The sequence below is a fragment of the Ambystoma mexicanum genome, chromosome 7q (assembly GCF_040938575.1).
Source record: "Ambystoma mexicanum isolate Mex_15411 chromosome 7q, UKY_AmexF1_1, whole genome shotgun sequence".
Taxonomy (NCBI): domain Eukaryota; kingdom Metazoa; phylum Chordata; class Amphibia; order Caudata; family Ambystomatidae; genus Ambystoma; species Ambystoma mexicanum.
The window spans coordinates 327,579,461-327,598,302 of record NC_090941.1 but is presented as its reverse complement, the minus strand read 5'-3'; the positions used below and the strand labels follow the sequence as shown (position 1 = coordinate 327,598,302).

At 46.8% G+C, this 18,842-nt stretch overlaps 1 protein-coding gene across 1 annotated transcript in view; it reads left to right on the top strand.

The window, feature by feature from the left end:
* PIBF1 (progesterone immunomodulatory binding factor 1) overlaps positions 1 to 18,842 on the top strand; it is a 1,771,771-nt gene that overhangs the window by 110,100 nt on the left and 1,642,829 nt on the right. Inside the window, exon 3 of the mRNA XM_069639889.1 lies at positions 4,102 to 4,202. Coding sequence (XP_069495990.1) covers positions 4,102 to 4,202 — 101 coding nt within the window. The remainder of the gene's footprint in view (positions 1 to 4,101; positions 4,203 to 18,842) is intronic.

The following is an 18,842-nucleotide window of genomic DNA, read 5'->3' as shown; positions in this document are numbered from 1 at the left end:
GACTCACTCAGCAGGGAGCTGCGCTCGTGCCACGAGTGGGAACTACGGCAGGATCTAGTGGATCGCCTCTTCCGACGGTGGGGCACACCCCAGATCGACCTGTTCGCGACGACGACGAACTCCAAGTGCCGGAGGTTCGCCAGCAGGTTTCCCCAGGCGAGGAGCATGGGCGATGCTTTCTCGTTCCCCTGGGAGGGCCTGTTCCTCTATGCGTTCCCTCCTTTGCCACTGCTAATCCTGCTCGTCAACCAGCTCAAGAGGTCACGGTGCAGGATGATCCTCGTCGCACCTGCGCGGCCGAGGCAGATATGATTCCCGGACCTTCTGGACTTGTCAGCGTCCCCGCCAATCAAGCTGCCGGTGGACGCGGATCTGCTCTCCAGGGAAGGAGGCGCCATCCTCCACCACGACCCGAAATCGCTGAACTTGCAGGCCTGGCTCCTGCAGCGCTAGAGTTTGGAGGATACGACATACCGGCCGACTGCAGAGAGGTTCTTGCAAAGGCCAGGGCGTCCTCGACTCTTAAATGCTACGGACACAAATGGAAGAGGTTCTCTGTCTGGTGCCACGCACAGAAGATTAACCCTCTACGGATTACGGCTCCCCAAGTACTGCCGTACCTGCTGACGCTGGCCAAAGCTGGACTGGCACACGCGTCCATCAAGATTCATCTTGCTGCGATCTCCCGATACACCAGAACCACGGGGCGGACGTCCTTGTGGTCTCATCGTCTGGTGAAAGAGTTCATGAAGGGACTGTTCAGATCGTTCCCGCCTGTGAAGGCTCCGGCCCCGGCGTGGGAGCTCAACGTGGTGCTGACCAAGCTCATGGGACCTCCGTTCGAGCCTCTGCACTCGGCCCCGTTGAAGTTTCTGTCGTGGAAAACAGCGTTTCTTGTGGCCATCACCTCCGCACGACGGGTGGGAGAGATCCAGGCCCTTTTCTGCAAGGCCCCGTACTTGACTTTTCACGACACGAGGGTAGTGCTCAGGACGCACCCCTCCTTCATGCCAAAGGTACCGTCGGACTTCCACCTCAACGAACCCTTGGTGTTGCCTGTATTCTTCCCGTCGCCTTCGTCGCCGGCTGAGAGAACTTTGCACTCGCTGGATGTGGCTAGAGCGCTGAAGTTCTACGTGGACCGCACGAAGTGTTTTCGGAAGACGTCAAAACTCTTTGTGAACTTTGGACCTGTCAATCCGGGGAAGGCTCTCTCGAAGGCTTCCATTTCCAGATGGCTCTCCGGCTGTATCATGTACTGTCATCGGTTGGCAAACCGACCACTGCCTGGCTGTCCGAGAGCCCATTCCACCAGAGCGATCGCAGCTACCACGGCGTTCCTTTCTGGTGTGCCCCTGCTGGACATATGCAGGGCTGCTACGTGGAGGTCGACGCACACCTTCACGAAGTTCTACTGCGTCGATCGGGATTCCAGGGAGGAGTCCAGGGTCGGCCAAGCAGTGCTGCGCAACCTGGTCGCCTGAGGTGAGCCTGGTGAGGAGGTAAGATGCTTAATGTTGAGTTTGATGCAATGCTTAATGTTGAGCCTTTGCCACCTCCCGTGGTTGTGCATGTGTGTACTGCTATGTATTCTTTATTCATGAGCATGTGAATCCATGCCAGACCCCATGCTGGAGAAGGAACAAGTTACTTACCTGTAACTGTTGTTCTCCAGCATGGGTCTGGCATGGATTCACATGCGAACCCTCCCGCCTACCCCTCTGCGGCTCTTCACTTGGTCATACTGCCACTTCACGTGCTTCCAAATCTGAAGATGGCTGCCAGAGGCGGTGCTTAGGTAGAGGGCAGTCATTGGCTGTGGTCAGTATGACGCAGAGACCAGTGATTGGTTATTACTACGAAAGACAGATCAGAAACGAAACTGATACTGGTTTTTTCTTTACCGAGGATTCCCAGCCTGACGACGGGGAATATTCATGAGCATGTGAATCCATGCCAGACCCATGCTGGAGAACAACAGTTACAGGTAAGTAACTTGTTCCTTTTCATGACCGGGAATCGCATGAGCTCCAATCAGTTTTCTTGTAGGAGATCTTGCCAACTGTGTTTAATAGGGCATTTTCCCTTTATTGCAGAGTGAGTGTGTGGTGAAAAGACCAGGTCTGTGCATAGGAGTATGGCAATAGTCTAAACCTTCTATAACTAACACAGGGCTAAGACCCAACTTGTGTATTTTTAACACTGGACCTTTTGGTGCACTCAATCGGCACCAGTATCTCTTTTGTGGTAGTTATTTGCTTGAAGCATTGGAGCTGTACAGTTTTTGCAAAGGGGGCACTGATAAGCCATCCTTCTTTCCTCAGTCTGTTTCTAGATGAAATATAGCTGGGGTAAGCAGCTTAAACGCTCCTAGCCATGCAGAACGTCTCCCCCCCCACCCCCCAATTCTCCTCAAATCTCCATGTCTTACTTGCCAAGAGTTAATGTCTCTAGCCAATAGTGGCAAGTGCAAATTGTGTTGCCTGAAGAATAGTATCCAATTTAAGGTCATCTGTAAAAAACCCAACAGTTGTAAGAGAAAATCTTGATTGAAGAAAATGTGTCTCCAAAGAGAAGTGATATTTTTATATAGATAACATTTTAAATGGCTTAAATGGGAAAAAAGGTACTATCCTACAAGAGTTTTTAAAACTTTATCTGCATGGAACAACCCTTACAAATCTTCTGTAATAAAGGCAGCTCCTTTTTTTTTTTTTTTTTTAACTGGGGGTTATCCTATCCCCACCCCACTTACTCACCTAGCCCATACCCAGCAGCACTTTTGCTGACTCCCTCCTTATCCTCCTAAACACAGCCTTCAAGTGTTTATTTCAAAATTCTACTTTGTCTAATCTGTGTATTGAAATTCAAAATTTTAAATCTTCTAAATTTTTCATATGACTTTGACCATTGCACCTTCGCCATCTCCCTATTTAGGGAAGTTCAGTGTAAACGCTTTTTTTTTTCTTCTTTTTTTTGCGAGATAAAAACAGGTCTCATTCCAGGCTTGTGTAAATTTAGGCAACTCGTATATTTTAGAGAGAGCAGTATGTGCTACATAAAGGGGCAGAAACGTGCGCATATTCATCCAGATTTATCTTTGTTTGGAGCGTTGGCATGCTTTTAAGGCGTGAACGAGGCAGTGTTGCTGCTTATTCAGAGCTCTGGTTACCAGCTCTTCTATAGGCAGGATGCCATGGTCCATGTTACTGTAGACTGCGTTGTAATCCACGTCACTGCTGACTAGCCCTCTTCTTCTAAGGTGATGTCCGAGGAGAACCATTTGTTGTTTGCCATTGTTGTTTTTATCCCTCTAATGGAGTATGTTGTGGTGCAACACATGCTCCTGCATTTTTTTCTTGTATTTTCCCTTTCTAAGATTTTAATTTGTACGTGTGGTTTGACACGTTTTAGTGTTCATTCTTGGCAGATAGTCTCCCAGACCTCTTTGTGTATGTTTAGGAACTTGGGGCGTTCACCCTTTTTTACCCACGGTAATGCAGACATGGGCCTCTTGCTCACTGTGCTTAGAGAGACATAGCTTCACCTCACAGATGAGACCCAACAAAGCCGAAACGTGTCTGGGGTTGCTGTTTGTACTCTTGCTCAGAGGAGAATTGCAGAGCATTTCGGTTGTGGGCTGCCCGAATGGGTGGGACCGGACTGATAATCAAACCGATATTTCTCCTCTGTGAAACCTCCCAAGTGGGCACATTCCCCTAGAACAGGTTATTTGGCCGTGTTCGTTCTCTGTAGAGGGGCTCCCAGACCTGTTTGTGTCTGCACTATATAACTGTATTGTTAAAATGAGCAATGCACAATTTATAGTCCGAAGCTTTGTGTCTTTAGACTTTTATCACTAGCTTCTAATGAGAGTCCAGCACCATTTATTACGAACTAAAACCACAGCAGGAGTTGGTTTTGCCGTTTGAAGGTTTGGCAGTTTTGCAACCAATTCCAGCGACCACCATAGAGCCAGCAGGCTGCCTGAACAATGTGCGTCATATGTTGGTTTAATTGCGTGTAAACCCTGCAACCGTGTATTTGTAAGTGGAAACCTTTACATTACTCCTTTTTTGTTTCTGCTTTTGCTTAACGAAGATTGAAGAGCTAGAAGAAAAACTGAACGATACAGTCCATCAGAAGCAGGTGTTGGCATTACGACTTGATAGCCAATCGAAGCTACAGCAAGAGGATTCTAGGTGAGAACGATTGTTTTATCTTTAAAACCGTTTTTTTTTTTTAATAACCACCACCTTATCTATTTCCATGAAGTAAGGTTTTTGTCTATATTGCATCTTTCTACTTGATTGTTAATTTTTGGCAGTTCTCTGGGGAGATGAGACAGGACCCAAGTCTACTGCCTGCGTTTTAAATTGAGCTTTGCCAAAGCCAATAGGTTGTAGCTGGCGTATGTCAAGTACAGCCTCATGCTCCATTAAATAAACCTGACTTGGTCCCCATGTCAAAGTTGTAACACCATGTGTGCATCTGCTGCCATCATATGAACCCTGCAGCCTTACATGCCACAATGCCATAATTGCCTGCTACACCACCATACGTAAGCAATGCCCACACATATTTAATCGCATCTATAACATCCCCAATAGTGCCATCACATGCTCACCAAGTTTGCATATGTAAGGTATAGCTTTGGTGGATAAACATGAATGATAAATGTCCATATTTTCAGTGTGAGATTTTTAATCTATTTATTCTTTCAAGCATACTTCCCATGCCTCACCCCAATTGCCCATCACAGCATATTTTAAAGCAAAACAGAAGCAAGGGAAGAAAGCCAATGGAAGGAAGCTGTGGGAGCATGTGAGTCTAGCAGGTGCCTTTTTGTTTAGGTTGAGGGCTGCCCTAGGTCCATCTGGGTCATTCCCACAAAACCCCATTGGAACGAAATGACAGCTTAATTTCCTGCTCGCGCTCCTCATATCACTGATTTAACATAGAGGTTTTTTATAAATCAACATAAAAATCTATGAATTGCCTGTAACAGCTGACACATCGTTGGCAGCAACAAAGCCTTTCCTCCATTCACTTCCTGAAGGTGCGGTTGTCAAGGCTTCATGCAGCAGTGTCTTGTCACTTCCCCTCAGATTGCCTGGACCGCATAGCCCGTTGGTTGCGGTCTTGTATATGGAGGTCTCCTTTCTTCTCAACATAGGTTATGCCTGTTACGGGAGTCGCTGAGGAGTACAAAGATTAAAGGTACCATTAAGTATATGCAGTCAGCAGTTGGAGAAAGTAGTATTGCCACAGATCTTCCTAATATTATATTTCAAGACATTAGCTGCTCAAAGAAACAAAACTCTTGAACCAATGTGTACATTTATTTCTCAGCTGGATCAAGCATTACAATAGTAATGACTACAAGTTGTGAGGAATTTATGGTATCCGTATTACTCAACTAATTCACAATATTATACTGCAGAGGATCACAATATGAGGCCAAACAATTGCAAATTGTGTTCAATCTTTGTGTAATTCTTGTGATACAGTCGGATTGTGTGTAGAAATCGTATAGTGAAGAAGTGGTTATGCATATTTAAACTGAATCTATATTTATTATGGCTTCTCTAAAAGGCCCAGCAAAAAGCTCACAAAATAAGAGGCATCCGTGCTGGCAACTTCTAATTTAAAAAGGCTGAGAGTTACTCCTCCCCCAACCCACACTTCTTGCTCAAGCTTTGAAGGAGTCTAACATCGAGGCCATTTTGTTAGAAATAAAAGCATTGAAGCCCTTCATGGAAACCACAAACATTAAGCTCCAACAATTAGATGATCGATGGGCAAACTTTGAAAACAGAATTGAGGTGGTGGAGAGAAATATTTGTGAAGCTGAAGATGTTGCATCCAGAGTTGTCCTTCTGAAAAAGTCTGCTTGTCCCTCAGAACAAAAATTAAGGTTTATAATTTGCAAATTCTTGGTATTCCAGAAGGAGTTGAAGATGACTATGTTGCTCTTTCTCAAAAAAACTTTGCCCATCACCATAACGAACATACAAAAGGCACTTCTTGCGGGCAGTCTATCGCAGTCCTGATAAACATGGCAGCCGCATGTTTTCTATGTACCATCATCGGGTAGTCATTCTGGCTGCTTGTCCATACGCCCAATCTTATGAACTAATGTTCATTTGACAACCTTGGTTGTTCAGACGTCTCCATCTTGGCTTTCCTCTTGGTCATTCAGGTTTGTAACCACTCTGTTTGATCCTTCTGGGTCGTCGACATCACTGCTTTCTTTGTATCCCAGCATATCTTGTAGGAGTGTGTTCCAAGCTAACAGTTTGTCACTAAGGTTTTAGGATGGATATTATAAGGGTTTCTCGCATGCTGTCTGGCAACAGGCCCTTTTCAAACGCTTCCTGGTATACCTCCAGTAATTTAACAGATGGAGTGGTCTTATACGCCTTGTAGAACTCTCCGGGTAGCCCATCGGGTCCCGGGGTCTACGTCAGGAGTCTGTCTATTACTGCTTCCAATTCTTCTGCCGTTAAGGGGGCCCCTACCATCTGTGCTTGTTCTACATCTAACTTTGGGAAGTCAATTTGTTCCAGTGCATCTATAATGTCTGAGTTGTCTGCCTCATAAGTGCCCGAGTATAGGGTCTCATAGAATTGTGAGGATATCTGGTTAATCCCTTCCTGGGTTCTGACCTCTTCCTCCGAAGTATTTTTGATCGCGTTGATCAGGACTTTCTTCACTTCTTGCTTGGTAAGCCAGGCCAGGGGCCTCCCCTGTTGATCCCCTTCAGCGTGTAGTCGTTGCGTATATTTCCATAGTATAGATTTCCCAGCTTCTCCCTGATCGCCTTGGACTGTATTCTAGGGGATACAAGTTTGGGTAGTGCCTCTGATAGTGACCCCGCTTCCGATTCTATCCTCTCAATTTCTCGTTCCATCTTCCCCAGGTTCGGTAAGAACCCTCCCTTTCAGTCCCACTGTCTTATCTATCGCCGCGCCCCTGATTACTACCTTAAAGGCGCGCCACACCATTGCTAATGTGTCCACGCTGCCTATATTGTGTCGAAAGTAATCTGTCATGTCTTGCAGATGACCCTGGACCTCCCCCTCTGCCCTCAATCTCCAAGTTGGCATTGGGGCCTTGCTTTGCGTGTATGCCCATGTTGCTGTCAGTGGGGTGTGACCTGAAAGTGTTCGTGCTCTGTGATGCGCGCTAGTGAATTCCCCTAGTGTCTGCCTACCAGTAAAGAGATAATCTATGTATGTAAATGTACTGTGTGGAGTGCTATAATAGGAGTTACCCCTCTTGTCGCTGTGCAGGTTTTATACAGCTGTCCTCCAATTTCAGCTGCTCCATAGTTTTCCAGAGTGCCTTCGCCGGTGGGTCTGGCTTCTTGTATTTATCGTCCGATCGATCTAGGAGTGGGTCTAATGCACAGTTGAAATCACTGGCCCAAATGAATGCATCCTCCCAGTATGGTGCCAGCCGTGGTGCAAGTGTTTGAATGAACGCCGTTGCATCTTGGTTTGGGGCTTTGTGTTGATCAGGCACACCTTGTTCTCAAGCATCCCATGTACCAGAACCTACCTGCCCTCTGTCCTGTAACTCAGTTAATAGCTGGAAAGGGACACCCGGAGCTATACACGTTAACACCCCTCTGGCATAGGTGTAGTCAGTCGAGCTGAACATTTGACCCCTCCCTGCCCCCGGCCACTATCTTAGACTGTTTGTGTTTCATCAGGTGGGTCTCCCGGAGCATCGCTATTTTTACTCTTGATTTGTTGAGCCAGGTGTGCACCCTCAACCTTTTTAATGTGGGCATTCAATCCCGGACATTCCAGGTTGCTATTGTAAGTTCTTCTGGGTCTAGTTCTGAGTTATCTGGGCCCTTGCGTTCCCATGGGCCTATACTGGGGTCCCTGTTCATTTCCCGGTCACCCATGTTTGTGTGGAGCATTGCTCCTGCTGTCGTGGTTGAGCCCCAAGTGCCCACGCCTGCCACACACCATGTGGCTCCTGTAGAGACCCAACCGCATAGCAGCGTGTTGTGTGACCTTCTTCTCATTATCCTTCTACGCCATTTGTTTCTTGCGCCGTCATGATAACTCCTCCATAGAAAGTGCCTCTCCCTTTTGTGCCTTGGTATGAAGAACAAACGTGAACCATAAACAAACGCCCAGCCACCCTCCCCCTCCACCCCCCCTCGGGTTCCGCCCGCATCTCTTGCACTGCCCTCCCTAGGTGGGGCAGTCCCGCCGCAGCGTGATGCCTTGAAACTTGCATCTGAACTTGCAAAACTCTGGTATTGTGTCCTGTCATCTTCCGCAGAAGAACCAAGGCTCGTCGCTTCTTTGGTCATGTTGCATCTGGCTTGCCTCATATCAGTGGTGTCTTGATGTTTCTTCCCGATAGCGGGTCAGCACATGTTATTACTGGGGTAGGTTTTCATTGTTACCATTTCGGTCTCTCTGTTGTGGGATGCCTTGTTGGTCCATCCATGCATGGGCCTCCTCCGTCGTTTCGAAGAAGTACGAACTGCCTTCACGTATCACCTTCAGTTTGGCGGGGTATCGTAGCACCCGTCCATCCCCCACCCCCCCCCTCCCTCAAATGCCAGTATTTTCTCCTGGTCTTTATAGTTCATGATCTTGACCCCAAAGCCTTGGGACAGTGTCCCTGCCCCGATCTCATGCAGCAACACATTTTCAATATAGTTTGTGGGGTGCCTGCCTTCCTCCCCCTCCGGCAGTCTGTCATCTGTCAATCCGGACATTATTTCTTCGCGCTCTCCCTTCAGCATTTTCCACTCTGTGTTCGAGGATCTTAACCCGTTTTAGTACATCTGACATTTGGACCGGATGGTGGCAATGTCGGTGGTATTGTTCTGTACTTGTTGTTCCGCCATACCCATACGGTCCGTCAGGGTCCTTATATCCTGCAGAAGGAGACTCACGTCTACTATAACCCTTCTATAGATATTTCCCTGTGATTGGTAGGATATCTGGGTCGTTTACTGAAGCTCTTCTTATTCTGTTCCCTAAACATGATCAAGATAATCCGCTACCCAAAACCTATAGACCAATTTCATTCATTAATTTAGATTGCAAAATGTTTATAAGCATTCTAGCCAATAGAATGCTTTACTTACTCATTTATTCAAACCAGCTCAGTTAGGGGTTGTGAAGGGAAGGAATATTTACTCTAATGCAAGACTGTTTATGAATATGCTCCATTGCATAAATAGAAAATCAAGCAACAGATAGTTATATGGCAATAGCACTTGACGCTGAGAGAGAATTTGATGAAGTAGAGTGGGATTATCTGTTTGAGGCTTCGAAATGGCATGGTATTGGGAATGGCTATATTTAGTTACACATTTATATTCTGACACAAAGGCATCTATTTCTTTTTTTTTTTCTTCAAACACCTTTTATTTAAGTTAACATGTTGCGAGTACAGGAACATGTGACGCATTGGTTACAGTACAGTTGGCATGCATATGGGAAATGACCTCGCAGTACAGGTTAGCTGAACAACAGTGCATTGCGAATGTGTGCAAGTTGCCCCACACCCCCCAAGATCTGAAAACACTTGCATTCCTAGCCTTTTAATAACAGTCTGAGTAGATAACCCATCCAACAAAGGCTACGGGGTGGTGGTGGTACCAGCCTTGCACCCCTAGCTCCACACCTGCAAGACAAAGTAACAAAGGAGAAAAGCGTTGCAACAGTGGGGGCCTAGCTGCTATTGCAGGGTATCTTTAGGCCTAGCCAATGAACGAGGTCCACACCGAGACATACTTTGGGTAACACCCTTCATATAGCGCTGTAATTCTGTCTGCCACCGGTATGTCCCAGACCTTAACCCACCACATTTGAGCCACTAGTGCCTTCCAGATACGGGCAATGTCCAGCTGTGCTGCTGGAAGAAGGTGGCCAATTAGTGAAGCCATTGAGCCCATAAGCAGGAACACCCCGCCCCCTGTATCTCCCAAAATCACCACCGTTGGTCCATAGGGAGGGACATCCTGTGAAACCTCCTTCCACTAGAGGCCCACCTTGAGGCATGACCAAACCATGTGAAAGAGGGAGCCTACAGTTGTGCAACCCCGCCAGCAGATAGCTGGGTACCCCTGTCCATATGATGCAGCCTCTCCAGAGTGAGATACCATCTGTAGCAAAATGTATAGATGCATTCCCGATCAGTGACACAACGGGAGGACTTGAGCATCCCACCCCAGATTCTCAGCAATGCCTCATTCTCATTTAGCCATGTATGGCTGGTGCACCACAGGATCACCCGCGTCCAGGAGTTTGTACAACATTGAGGTCCGTCCCCTCATAATACCCTCCTGTAATGTCAGCTCAAGGGCAGATCGAGGTCTGCCGGCCCCAGACTTCGAGTCAGGGTGAGAAGCCCAGTGCCTCAAATGCGCATATCTGAAACGTTCAGACTCTTGTAAATTAAAGGTAGACTTGCACTAATCAAAAGAACATGGCCTACTGTCCTTATACAACTGCTGTAGGCACTCCATGCCCCCCCCTCAACCCACTTGTGAAAGCTCCCCCAATTCCTGGGTGACAACCTGGGTTATCCCACATAGGCGAGAAGGGCCTCATACCCCTCGAGATTCCCCATCTGCGAAAGGCCCTTCCCAAGTAAAAACGTGTGCTTTTGGTAGTTGCAAGAATCCATTCTCCCGCACCAACGGTCTCCCCTCAGTGTAAGGCAGCTGAAATAGGTCGACTGCTGATTGGGCTTGTTCAATTAATCTCCATTTGGGCAAGGAGGCAGATATTCCCCAGGCGAGGGCATGCGAGAGCTGTGCTGTACGAAATATAGCGAAACACTTCTGGGACTCCCAATCCGCCACCCCACTCTCACTGGCTTCAGCAAAACCCTCCTTGATATTCTAGCCTGCTTGTTCCTCCAGATGAATTCGAGAATCCTTCCCTGAAGTGAGCAACAGTCAGTCCATTTTCACTCTGCCATGCGGTTCACACCAACCAGGGATGTAACTCCGGATACCAGCACTCCCAAATCTCAGGAGTGCAGCCCAAAGCAGTGGCTCCAGCGCGGACCCCGCGCAGACACTATAGGTAGAAAAAAAGAGGGGCAAAGTAGGCTTGATTTCTCAAATTGCCGGAGGCACTCAGGAGGCCATCTTCCTGATGGTTGCGCCAAGCCACGCCCCCTCCGGCATCTATTTTTATTAATGGCAACTTTTCCTGCTTATTCTCACTTTATAGAGGCACTCAGCAAGCTGGTCACCAATTGTATGTGTTTTAGCCCTGTAACCCATATCGCAGCTAATGGGTGTAAACTAGGATGTCCCAGGTGGGAATTCTGAAACCAAACTGGCTGAATTTGCTGATTATAAATTGATGTTAATTTTTTGTTTTAAAGAATCCCAGTGCGACACTTAATATTTATTTTTGTTTTTCTATTTTCTGGGAAATAAGCTAAATGGGGTCAAATCTGCAATACTTCCACTTAATGCTTTTTGTATTAAGCACGATCTTACCAATTCCGGTCTGAAATGGTATCCAGTGTCTATTAAATATTTATATTCTTTTTTTGAAACAATTAAGATTAATCTACAGATTTTGCAATTGAAACTGCTTGAGTCAGTTGCCTAATTGTCCTCGCTATTTTTATCTTGGTTTGGAAGATTCAAAGCCATTGAAATATTTGTGCCAGTAATCTATTACCTACAAATACTTGTCTCGGGAGGATAGCTCAGGGGCAATGCGCTTCGATCCCCGGGTCCGCGCTTAGAAACCTCTGGGTATAAAGCATTATAAATAACCTATCATATCATACTTCATATTACTCTACCTGCTTGTTTTTTGTTTTTTAAATTTTTCAAGTTTGAGTTTTACAAGAAGGCACATTTAACAATGCGAGCTACTTGACATGTTACAGGTAAATAAATCCCTTTTCACCACAGATTGACATGAAAAGTGTTGCCCACTATCCTGTCGTGTCATACACCCCCCCCCCCCACACCCTGGTATAGATTTCGTCCTCTTAACAATTCTTCCATTTCACTATCTGAGTGGCGAGTTCCCATTCATGCATGATATTGAACATTCTCCATAGTCCCGGTGGCTGTGAAAATTACGTCCATTATACAACGTAAGTGTATTCCACTCCTGTGTCTCGAGACCCTAGAGGTACATTGTCGGTCATATATCCACCCTCACATTAATATTGCCTGTGTCAGGGGGCATGTATTTGCTTCAATTCCCCCCCATTTCATTTGAATCCCAGTAGTCAAACGTTCCATTACATATGTTTTTAGCTGTACACCACCCCCAGGGGGACTAGTGGACAGTGGCTGCACCCTAAAATTTTGTCACATTTGATTATCAATTATTTCTTTGAATGTTTGTAATTTCGGTCTGTATAAAAAACTTTTTAAAATCAAGTCTAGAAAGCAATATATGAAGGGCATGTTGCATTAATCGTTGTGACTCAAAAAAAGAGATTAACTTTATCTATGCCAAAAGACATAGAAATCTATGCTCTTTTGTTGGAATTAAGTATCCACCTTTTTTCTGCTAACGCTCTTAATGTTTGAAATTACCCTCTTCTAAAATTTAGTCTACCGGCTGTTTTGGGGCATCTTTGTACTTGTTGTTCTTGCCTACCCAAGGACTTGAGACGTAGATACTACAGATGTTAGTCTTGTAGAAAAAGGTCAACATTTCACCTTCCCAAAATCCTTGACCGAGGTATCTAATCTGGCAAGTGCTGGGTTGAAAAGTTTGGTAACATATTTTATTTTTGCAGCACCTAAAAGTGCAGCGAATCAGGGATGAAGCATCGTGCATTAGAATGATGGTGGTCCTTGTGCTTCGGGAGATGCTACTACAGTTGTGCGCTGCAGTCCGCAATCCTGACAGGCTGTTAATTGGAGGAAATGTATTTGTCATTAATGTACAAAAAATTAGCTCCTAGGTCTACACTGTGTTGACGTGGCATTGTCCTTAACACTTTCTCATGTTTATTATCTTATCGCATTGTCTCCATACCACAGTATTTTCAATGGCTGGTCAGCTAGATAATGCTTTGTGTGCTTGCTTCCAACAATAAACCTGGAGTGATCAGTCTGCTGCTTGCTACTGAAGCTGTTTGGTTTGTAGTCTAGGGTGCTGAGTTTGTTGTTTTCCGCCTCAATCATGGTCTGGCGGTTGCAACCTAGACTGTTGTCAGCAACTTTGTTCATGTCACCGGCCGTGCCCCATCCTGGTCTTCTGCCTCTTCCAGCTCAATGCCCCCCCCCCCCATCACAAAGAAATTAATCAATCCTGATACAGATTAATTCTTCAAACCCCTTGCAATGCTTCTCTTCGTCAAACCCTGAAACTTGGGCTACCAAGCCTGCCCCACTTTTTTGTGTTCAAGCTTATTTATTGAACATTTGTATGGCGCCTATACATCTGTGTTTCCAAGGGCTACAATACAAAAAAGGGTGGGGTGGGGGGGGCAGAGGAAAAATAGCCAGGGAACTCAAGATGGGATGGGAAGAGAGGAGAGCAGGGTCCGACCAGGAGAGAGGAGTATTGACCGGGTTGGGGTGAGAGCTATCGGCTGTGAGGAGCGCATCCAGGGTGTGGCCGGCTGAGTGGGTTGGGCAAGAGGGAATAATGGTCAGAGAAAGAGGTGGAGGTTGCGGGAGGGTACAGTGATTGCATCAGAAGAGTCTAGGTGGCTATTGAAGTCTCCAAGAAGGAGAAGCCTAGAGGTAGAAGTCAGAAGAGAAGTAGCAAGGTCGGCCCACTCCCAGAGGAATAGGGGTATCGGCCCGGGGTCCTGTGAATGGTTGCGAGAGTGAGCGAGAGGGAAGGAGACGCAAAGCTTACAAACAAGACTTTCAAAGGAGGAATAAAATTGAGTGGGTATGATGGAAGCAGGGACCCATTCAGGGAAGAAAAGAGTCACTCCACCTCCAGATCAATTTAAAGCTGGATTTGGAGAAGATATTTTAGCCCTCAGGAAGGAGAGTGTCAAAAGCAGTTACAGAGCTGGCATTGAACCAAGTCTCAAAGAGAGCGACATCTAGATCCAGGTCTTCAAGGAGATGACAGATGTTAGGAGTGTTTGACAGCATTAAGAATTCCAAATGCTTGGAAGTTGTTATACGATACACGGCTCAAAGTTTGCACAGACCATTGGCTAGAGTGCAATTGGTGCATGCAAACTGTTAGAAGGGATACTAGATCGCTGGGTTGACTACCATGAAAATTGTACTAGGCTATGCTAATGGTCGAGCAGAATTTGTGAGTTGCATAGCTGTGAGAAAGATTTTAACTGAAGAAAAGGAGAGGAAGGTTATGCTAACTGTCAGAAGGCTTAGTTGTTTTTATTAGTGGGAGTCTCCTACCAGGAAGAGGTAAAAACCTGGGAAAAGAAATTGGAAGACATGAGGCAGTGTACGGAAGAGTTGGAGAAAGTAAGGAGTGGGAAAGTAAGGAGAACACTTTTCCGAAGAGGTGCAGAAGTCTAAGGAGATGGTTAAGGTTCAGAAGAGCGGAGAAGGCAAGACTGATATGAAGAGGACCCCCAAAAACTGGGCAATGCAAAAAAGAATGAAAAGCGGGCGGGGCTCAGAGGGGCAAGGAATGGCATCAGAGTTTGGCTGGGGTGGCTAGAGTAGGTCAGCCAAGTCTTTCCTCCTATCTTCGGCCTTCACCTTTGCACCTCTCCTGTCCAGGATTGGGAACCTGCCCTGGAATATCAACCAGGTGTGAGGACCAGACTACAGATATTTTCAGACGCATTCAAGTTGGGCAATGTCTCTGCAGAAAGCGGGGTGTGGAATTTCATTAATCCAGACGCAAGACAAGAAATTACATTTAATTAGGGGACTCTCAAATCTTTATTTTGGATCATGATTGCATTCCAACTTGGAATAATTTTTTGGGCACAGCATTATATGCCCTCACTACTATTTTGTTTACCTATCGATCTCTGCGCCCATCCTGTCCATTTCCATGTGACATTGCTGGAGACACAGAACCGCACAATATGGGCACTCTTTTAGTCCAAAGGAACAACTAACTCTTGCCTTAGTAGAGGCATATATACCAAGAATTGAAAGTTGAGGAACTTTTTGGCGATATCTTACGGTTGTACCTTCGCGACCTGATTGTGTTCCCGTTTTGATGCCTTAGGGTTGGGTATTTATCCTTGCTTGTGTCGCATAGGTGTAAGCCTCTACAGAGAAGTATGAGTCCCTCTACCCCGTTAGCAAGAAGACAAATAGGTTTTAGGTGTGCCTACACCTTTACGTTGTGCGAAGATATGTTGGTCTCCTGTTATGATGTATCCATTTCTTGTAAATAAAGATTCCAGTTCAAATTTGTGCATGAAGTATTTATTTGTCTTTTAGCCCTTATTGGATGACACGTGTTTCGGCATATGAGCATTGCCTTTTTCAAACCTGGGCTATTTTTGTTCCCACCAAAGAAAAAATAAATACAGAATTGGTTTAGCTTCATTATACATATCAATAAAACAGTGATAATGTTCTGTATACAACGCCATGTACACTCATGTGAGCCAATGTGATTACATGAAAACGAGGATGTGATAACATATGGTGATGATCTGTGATGTAGCTGTGTGCCTACAGAGTAGACCTTAGAGCGGTGGGGGTGGTTGTGATGCTGGAAATGCATCGGAGGGACAGGGCCTCCGTATCCTTGTCCTTTACTGCCTTTTTATTGTGTGTTCTGTCGTATTTTCCGCGCAGGAGTTCATGTGGGACTCCTGGCGGTGCAGCTCTCTTTTGGTTTGGTGAACAGACCTGTGGGATACCCTAATAGCACCCATGGGTGGGGGGGTACAACCCTGTGCCCCTAGTGTATGTTTTTGGTCACCTGTGGGTGGCCCGCAGAGCAGGGTATGGGCTGGTGGCAGCTCCATGCTGAATTTGACAGGTGCACTGAGTAGCTTCCATTTTGGGATCCCCAGGCCCTGCCATTGGAATCAGTTGATTCCTGATGGAAAACAAGATGGCCCCTGTGGCCTCTTGCTTTCTATTACCTATTACCTTGTTTTCCCAAAGTCCTGGGAAGCCCTGACTCTGTCCCTTGCCCCTGACTGGCTGTTGGGTGGAAGTTCCATATATGGTGTTGTTGTGAAGTCCAGTGCAGACTGACTGGAGCCTTCCCAGTGACTGTATGTTGTGGGTACGCCCTGTGGGTGGGACCTGAGTGAATGGAGTGTGTGACCAATATGCACTTCTTGTTGTGGCTGTCTGGTTTCTGGTATGAGAGACAAAGACCGAGACAGCCCTGCCCGAAACTGGCCTGAATGCAGTATGTAGTGTTGAATGGCTGGGTACTCTTCCCAATCCACATTCCTTGTTGTGAGTGTCTGAGAGGGAGAAGGATGGCCTGAATGCACTGTGTGCCTGATTGGCTGACTGACTGCATGAATGCCCTTCTGTATAATTGGCCGCTGAGAGTGACCCAGCAGTGTGGATGAGAGACGAGATAGTATATCTGGGGACCTCTCACCACTGGAAATTGTTCAGAAGCTGTGTCTACACTTGAAGAGTAACGAACTGCTGATCCGCGATGCCCAGCTGGAAGACGAAGACTTGCTGTTGCATTTGCTTCGACCTGATCTGAAAGCTGCCGAACTCGTCAGGGACTGATCCGAGAGAGGACCTGGTAAGGCACCCTCTTCCCGTGCTCTGAGGGACCATCGAGCACCGCTAACCTTCGCCGAAGCTCCCTGGAAGTCAGACCCTCGAAAGGCTGCCGACCCGAGACTGGACCACTGAGGAGAGCGAAGCAAAGCACCCGGACTTCGCCGCTGTCGAAGTCTATTGCTGTCAACCAGGGTTCACAGGTTTGTGTAACCGCTGGAGGCCCGTCGAAGTTGTGTTGCCCAGCCGTGGGGACCACTTGACGCCGTGCCGCCGATGACCGGAGCTGCCTGCTCCTTTGCTTAAGAACATTTTGAATCCAAGGACTCCCTTGTCCGCAACGTCGACCGTTTTGTCCCGCCGGAGAAAGTCGAGGACGACCAACGCGCCGAGGAGAATCCGCCAGTGGGTTTCCCGCCACCAGAAGGCCACAAAGACTTCGACGACTCGACGCCCTTGTTGGGCCACAGTTCTTCTGAAACTCTTTGCGGTCCTGAACAATCCATTGCCGAGGTGCCCCGCACACCTCATCCTCGCAGGATGTCGCTGACGAGCACCGCCTGGATCGACATCGGGGTCTTGGCACCCTTCTCATCAAGTTCACCAACTTCGACGCCCCGTGGCTCCTGCTTTAAAGGGAGTCGCTCAAGAAGGATCCTTCGACGCGTCTTCGAAGAACTCTACTCCACCAGGTACATTGGGCGGGTAAAACCTTAATAGGAGGAAATAAGGCTATTGAACAATATATGGACTGGGCTTGTGCTATATATCTTTATTTTACAGGTTGCCCAGGTTGGGGGGGGGGGGGGGATCTCCACACAGAACTGTGTCGATCGGTAGGGGCCAGTATTCTGCCTATTGGTTCAACCATCTTACGTTCCTTCCTATCTCTATTGCTGGTTTCCTCGTTATTGATCTGTGTGACATTTTAACCGTACAGTTGATGCACTTTAATGAGATTTGATAACATTGGTGGTACCACTTTAGAATTATATATATTTATCATTGTTGATTTCCGAGTACAAAGTGCGTTATTGTGATCGTGTATATACCTTTGAATATTAATTATATAAAGACTGTGTTTTCAGTAATACAGTGTGTGGACATTCCTTTGTGGGGGTTCGGGGACTACACTGTACTTAAGAACCAGCCTGCATCGCCTCCTGAGAAGCTAGGCCTTGATTGCTCAACTACGTTACCAATAATAGAGGATCTTGGCTGGGGTCCTCTGTGCCTCTCCTCTACCATATAGAGAGCGGAAGTACAGACACCCCCTCCAGTCTTTACAGTGGTAGAGGAGACATTTTGTTTTTAAAAACTGCTGTTAACACTACTGTGCCTACACAGAATGTGTGTGCAAAATAATGAAGCTTTCTATCTGTTAGTGTAATGGTCGCCATTTTTTTAAAACTTCTCTTTATTGTTCTAATAACTTGAGACAACAGCAAAACCCACAAACTTGCCCCTCCTCCCCTCTCTGCCCCCCTACATTGCCAAAGCACACACCCCCCCCAATACCTTTCTCATCCAGCGACTTAAACCTATAGGTCAAAAAGTTTGAGTCTATGGGGTCTCCACTGCTCCCGGAACTCCTCCTTTAAGTAGTCCAAAGTCTCTCCCCATTCCGCTGCAAAAATCCCCAAGTTGCAGTCAACCGCAAACGTAGCCCACTCCAGGCATACTATCTCCCACATTTTCCTCAACCAGTCCTGCTCCATTGGGATCCTGGGGCTCTTCCACCTTTGGGCAATTAGAACCATCGCTGCTAGTATGAAGACAACTTTTGTCTTCTATATAATAGATTAACCCTCTGCCTTTTTGGTCCTCGGGATCCTCAATTGCCCCTCTGCCAACCTTTACTCCTAAAAGCTTTCCTTGTGGGGACCTCCTTCAGCCTCCCCCTTGCTGCCTCCACCTCCCCTTCCAGCTGGGTCTCCAAGAGCCTCAGTTGTTTAGTCCTCTGTGCTTTCAGGGCGATAAGTTCCCCTCTCAGCATGGCTTTGAACGCATCCCACCTTGTGCTGAGACTTGTATCCGTACCGTTCTTTCTTTCGAAGAAAGCTTTAATGTTATTGCCTATCTCCTCCCTAATCACCTGGTCCCTCAGGAGTTCCCCAGGCAAATGCCAACTCCAAACCCATGGCCTTCGCCTACCCAACTGCATTTTCATCTGCACAACCCTGTGATTGGCAATTCCCATGGG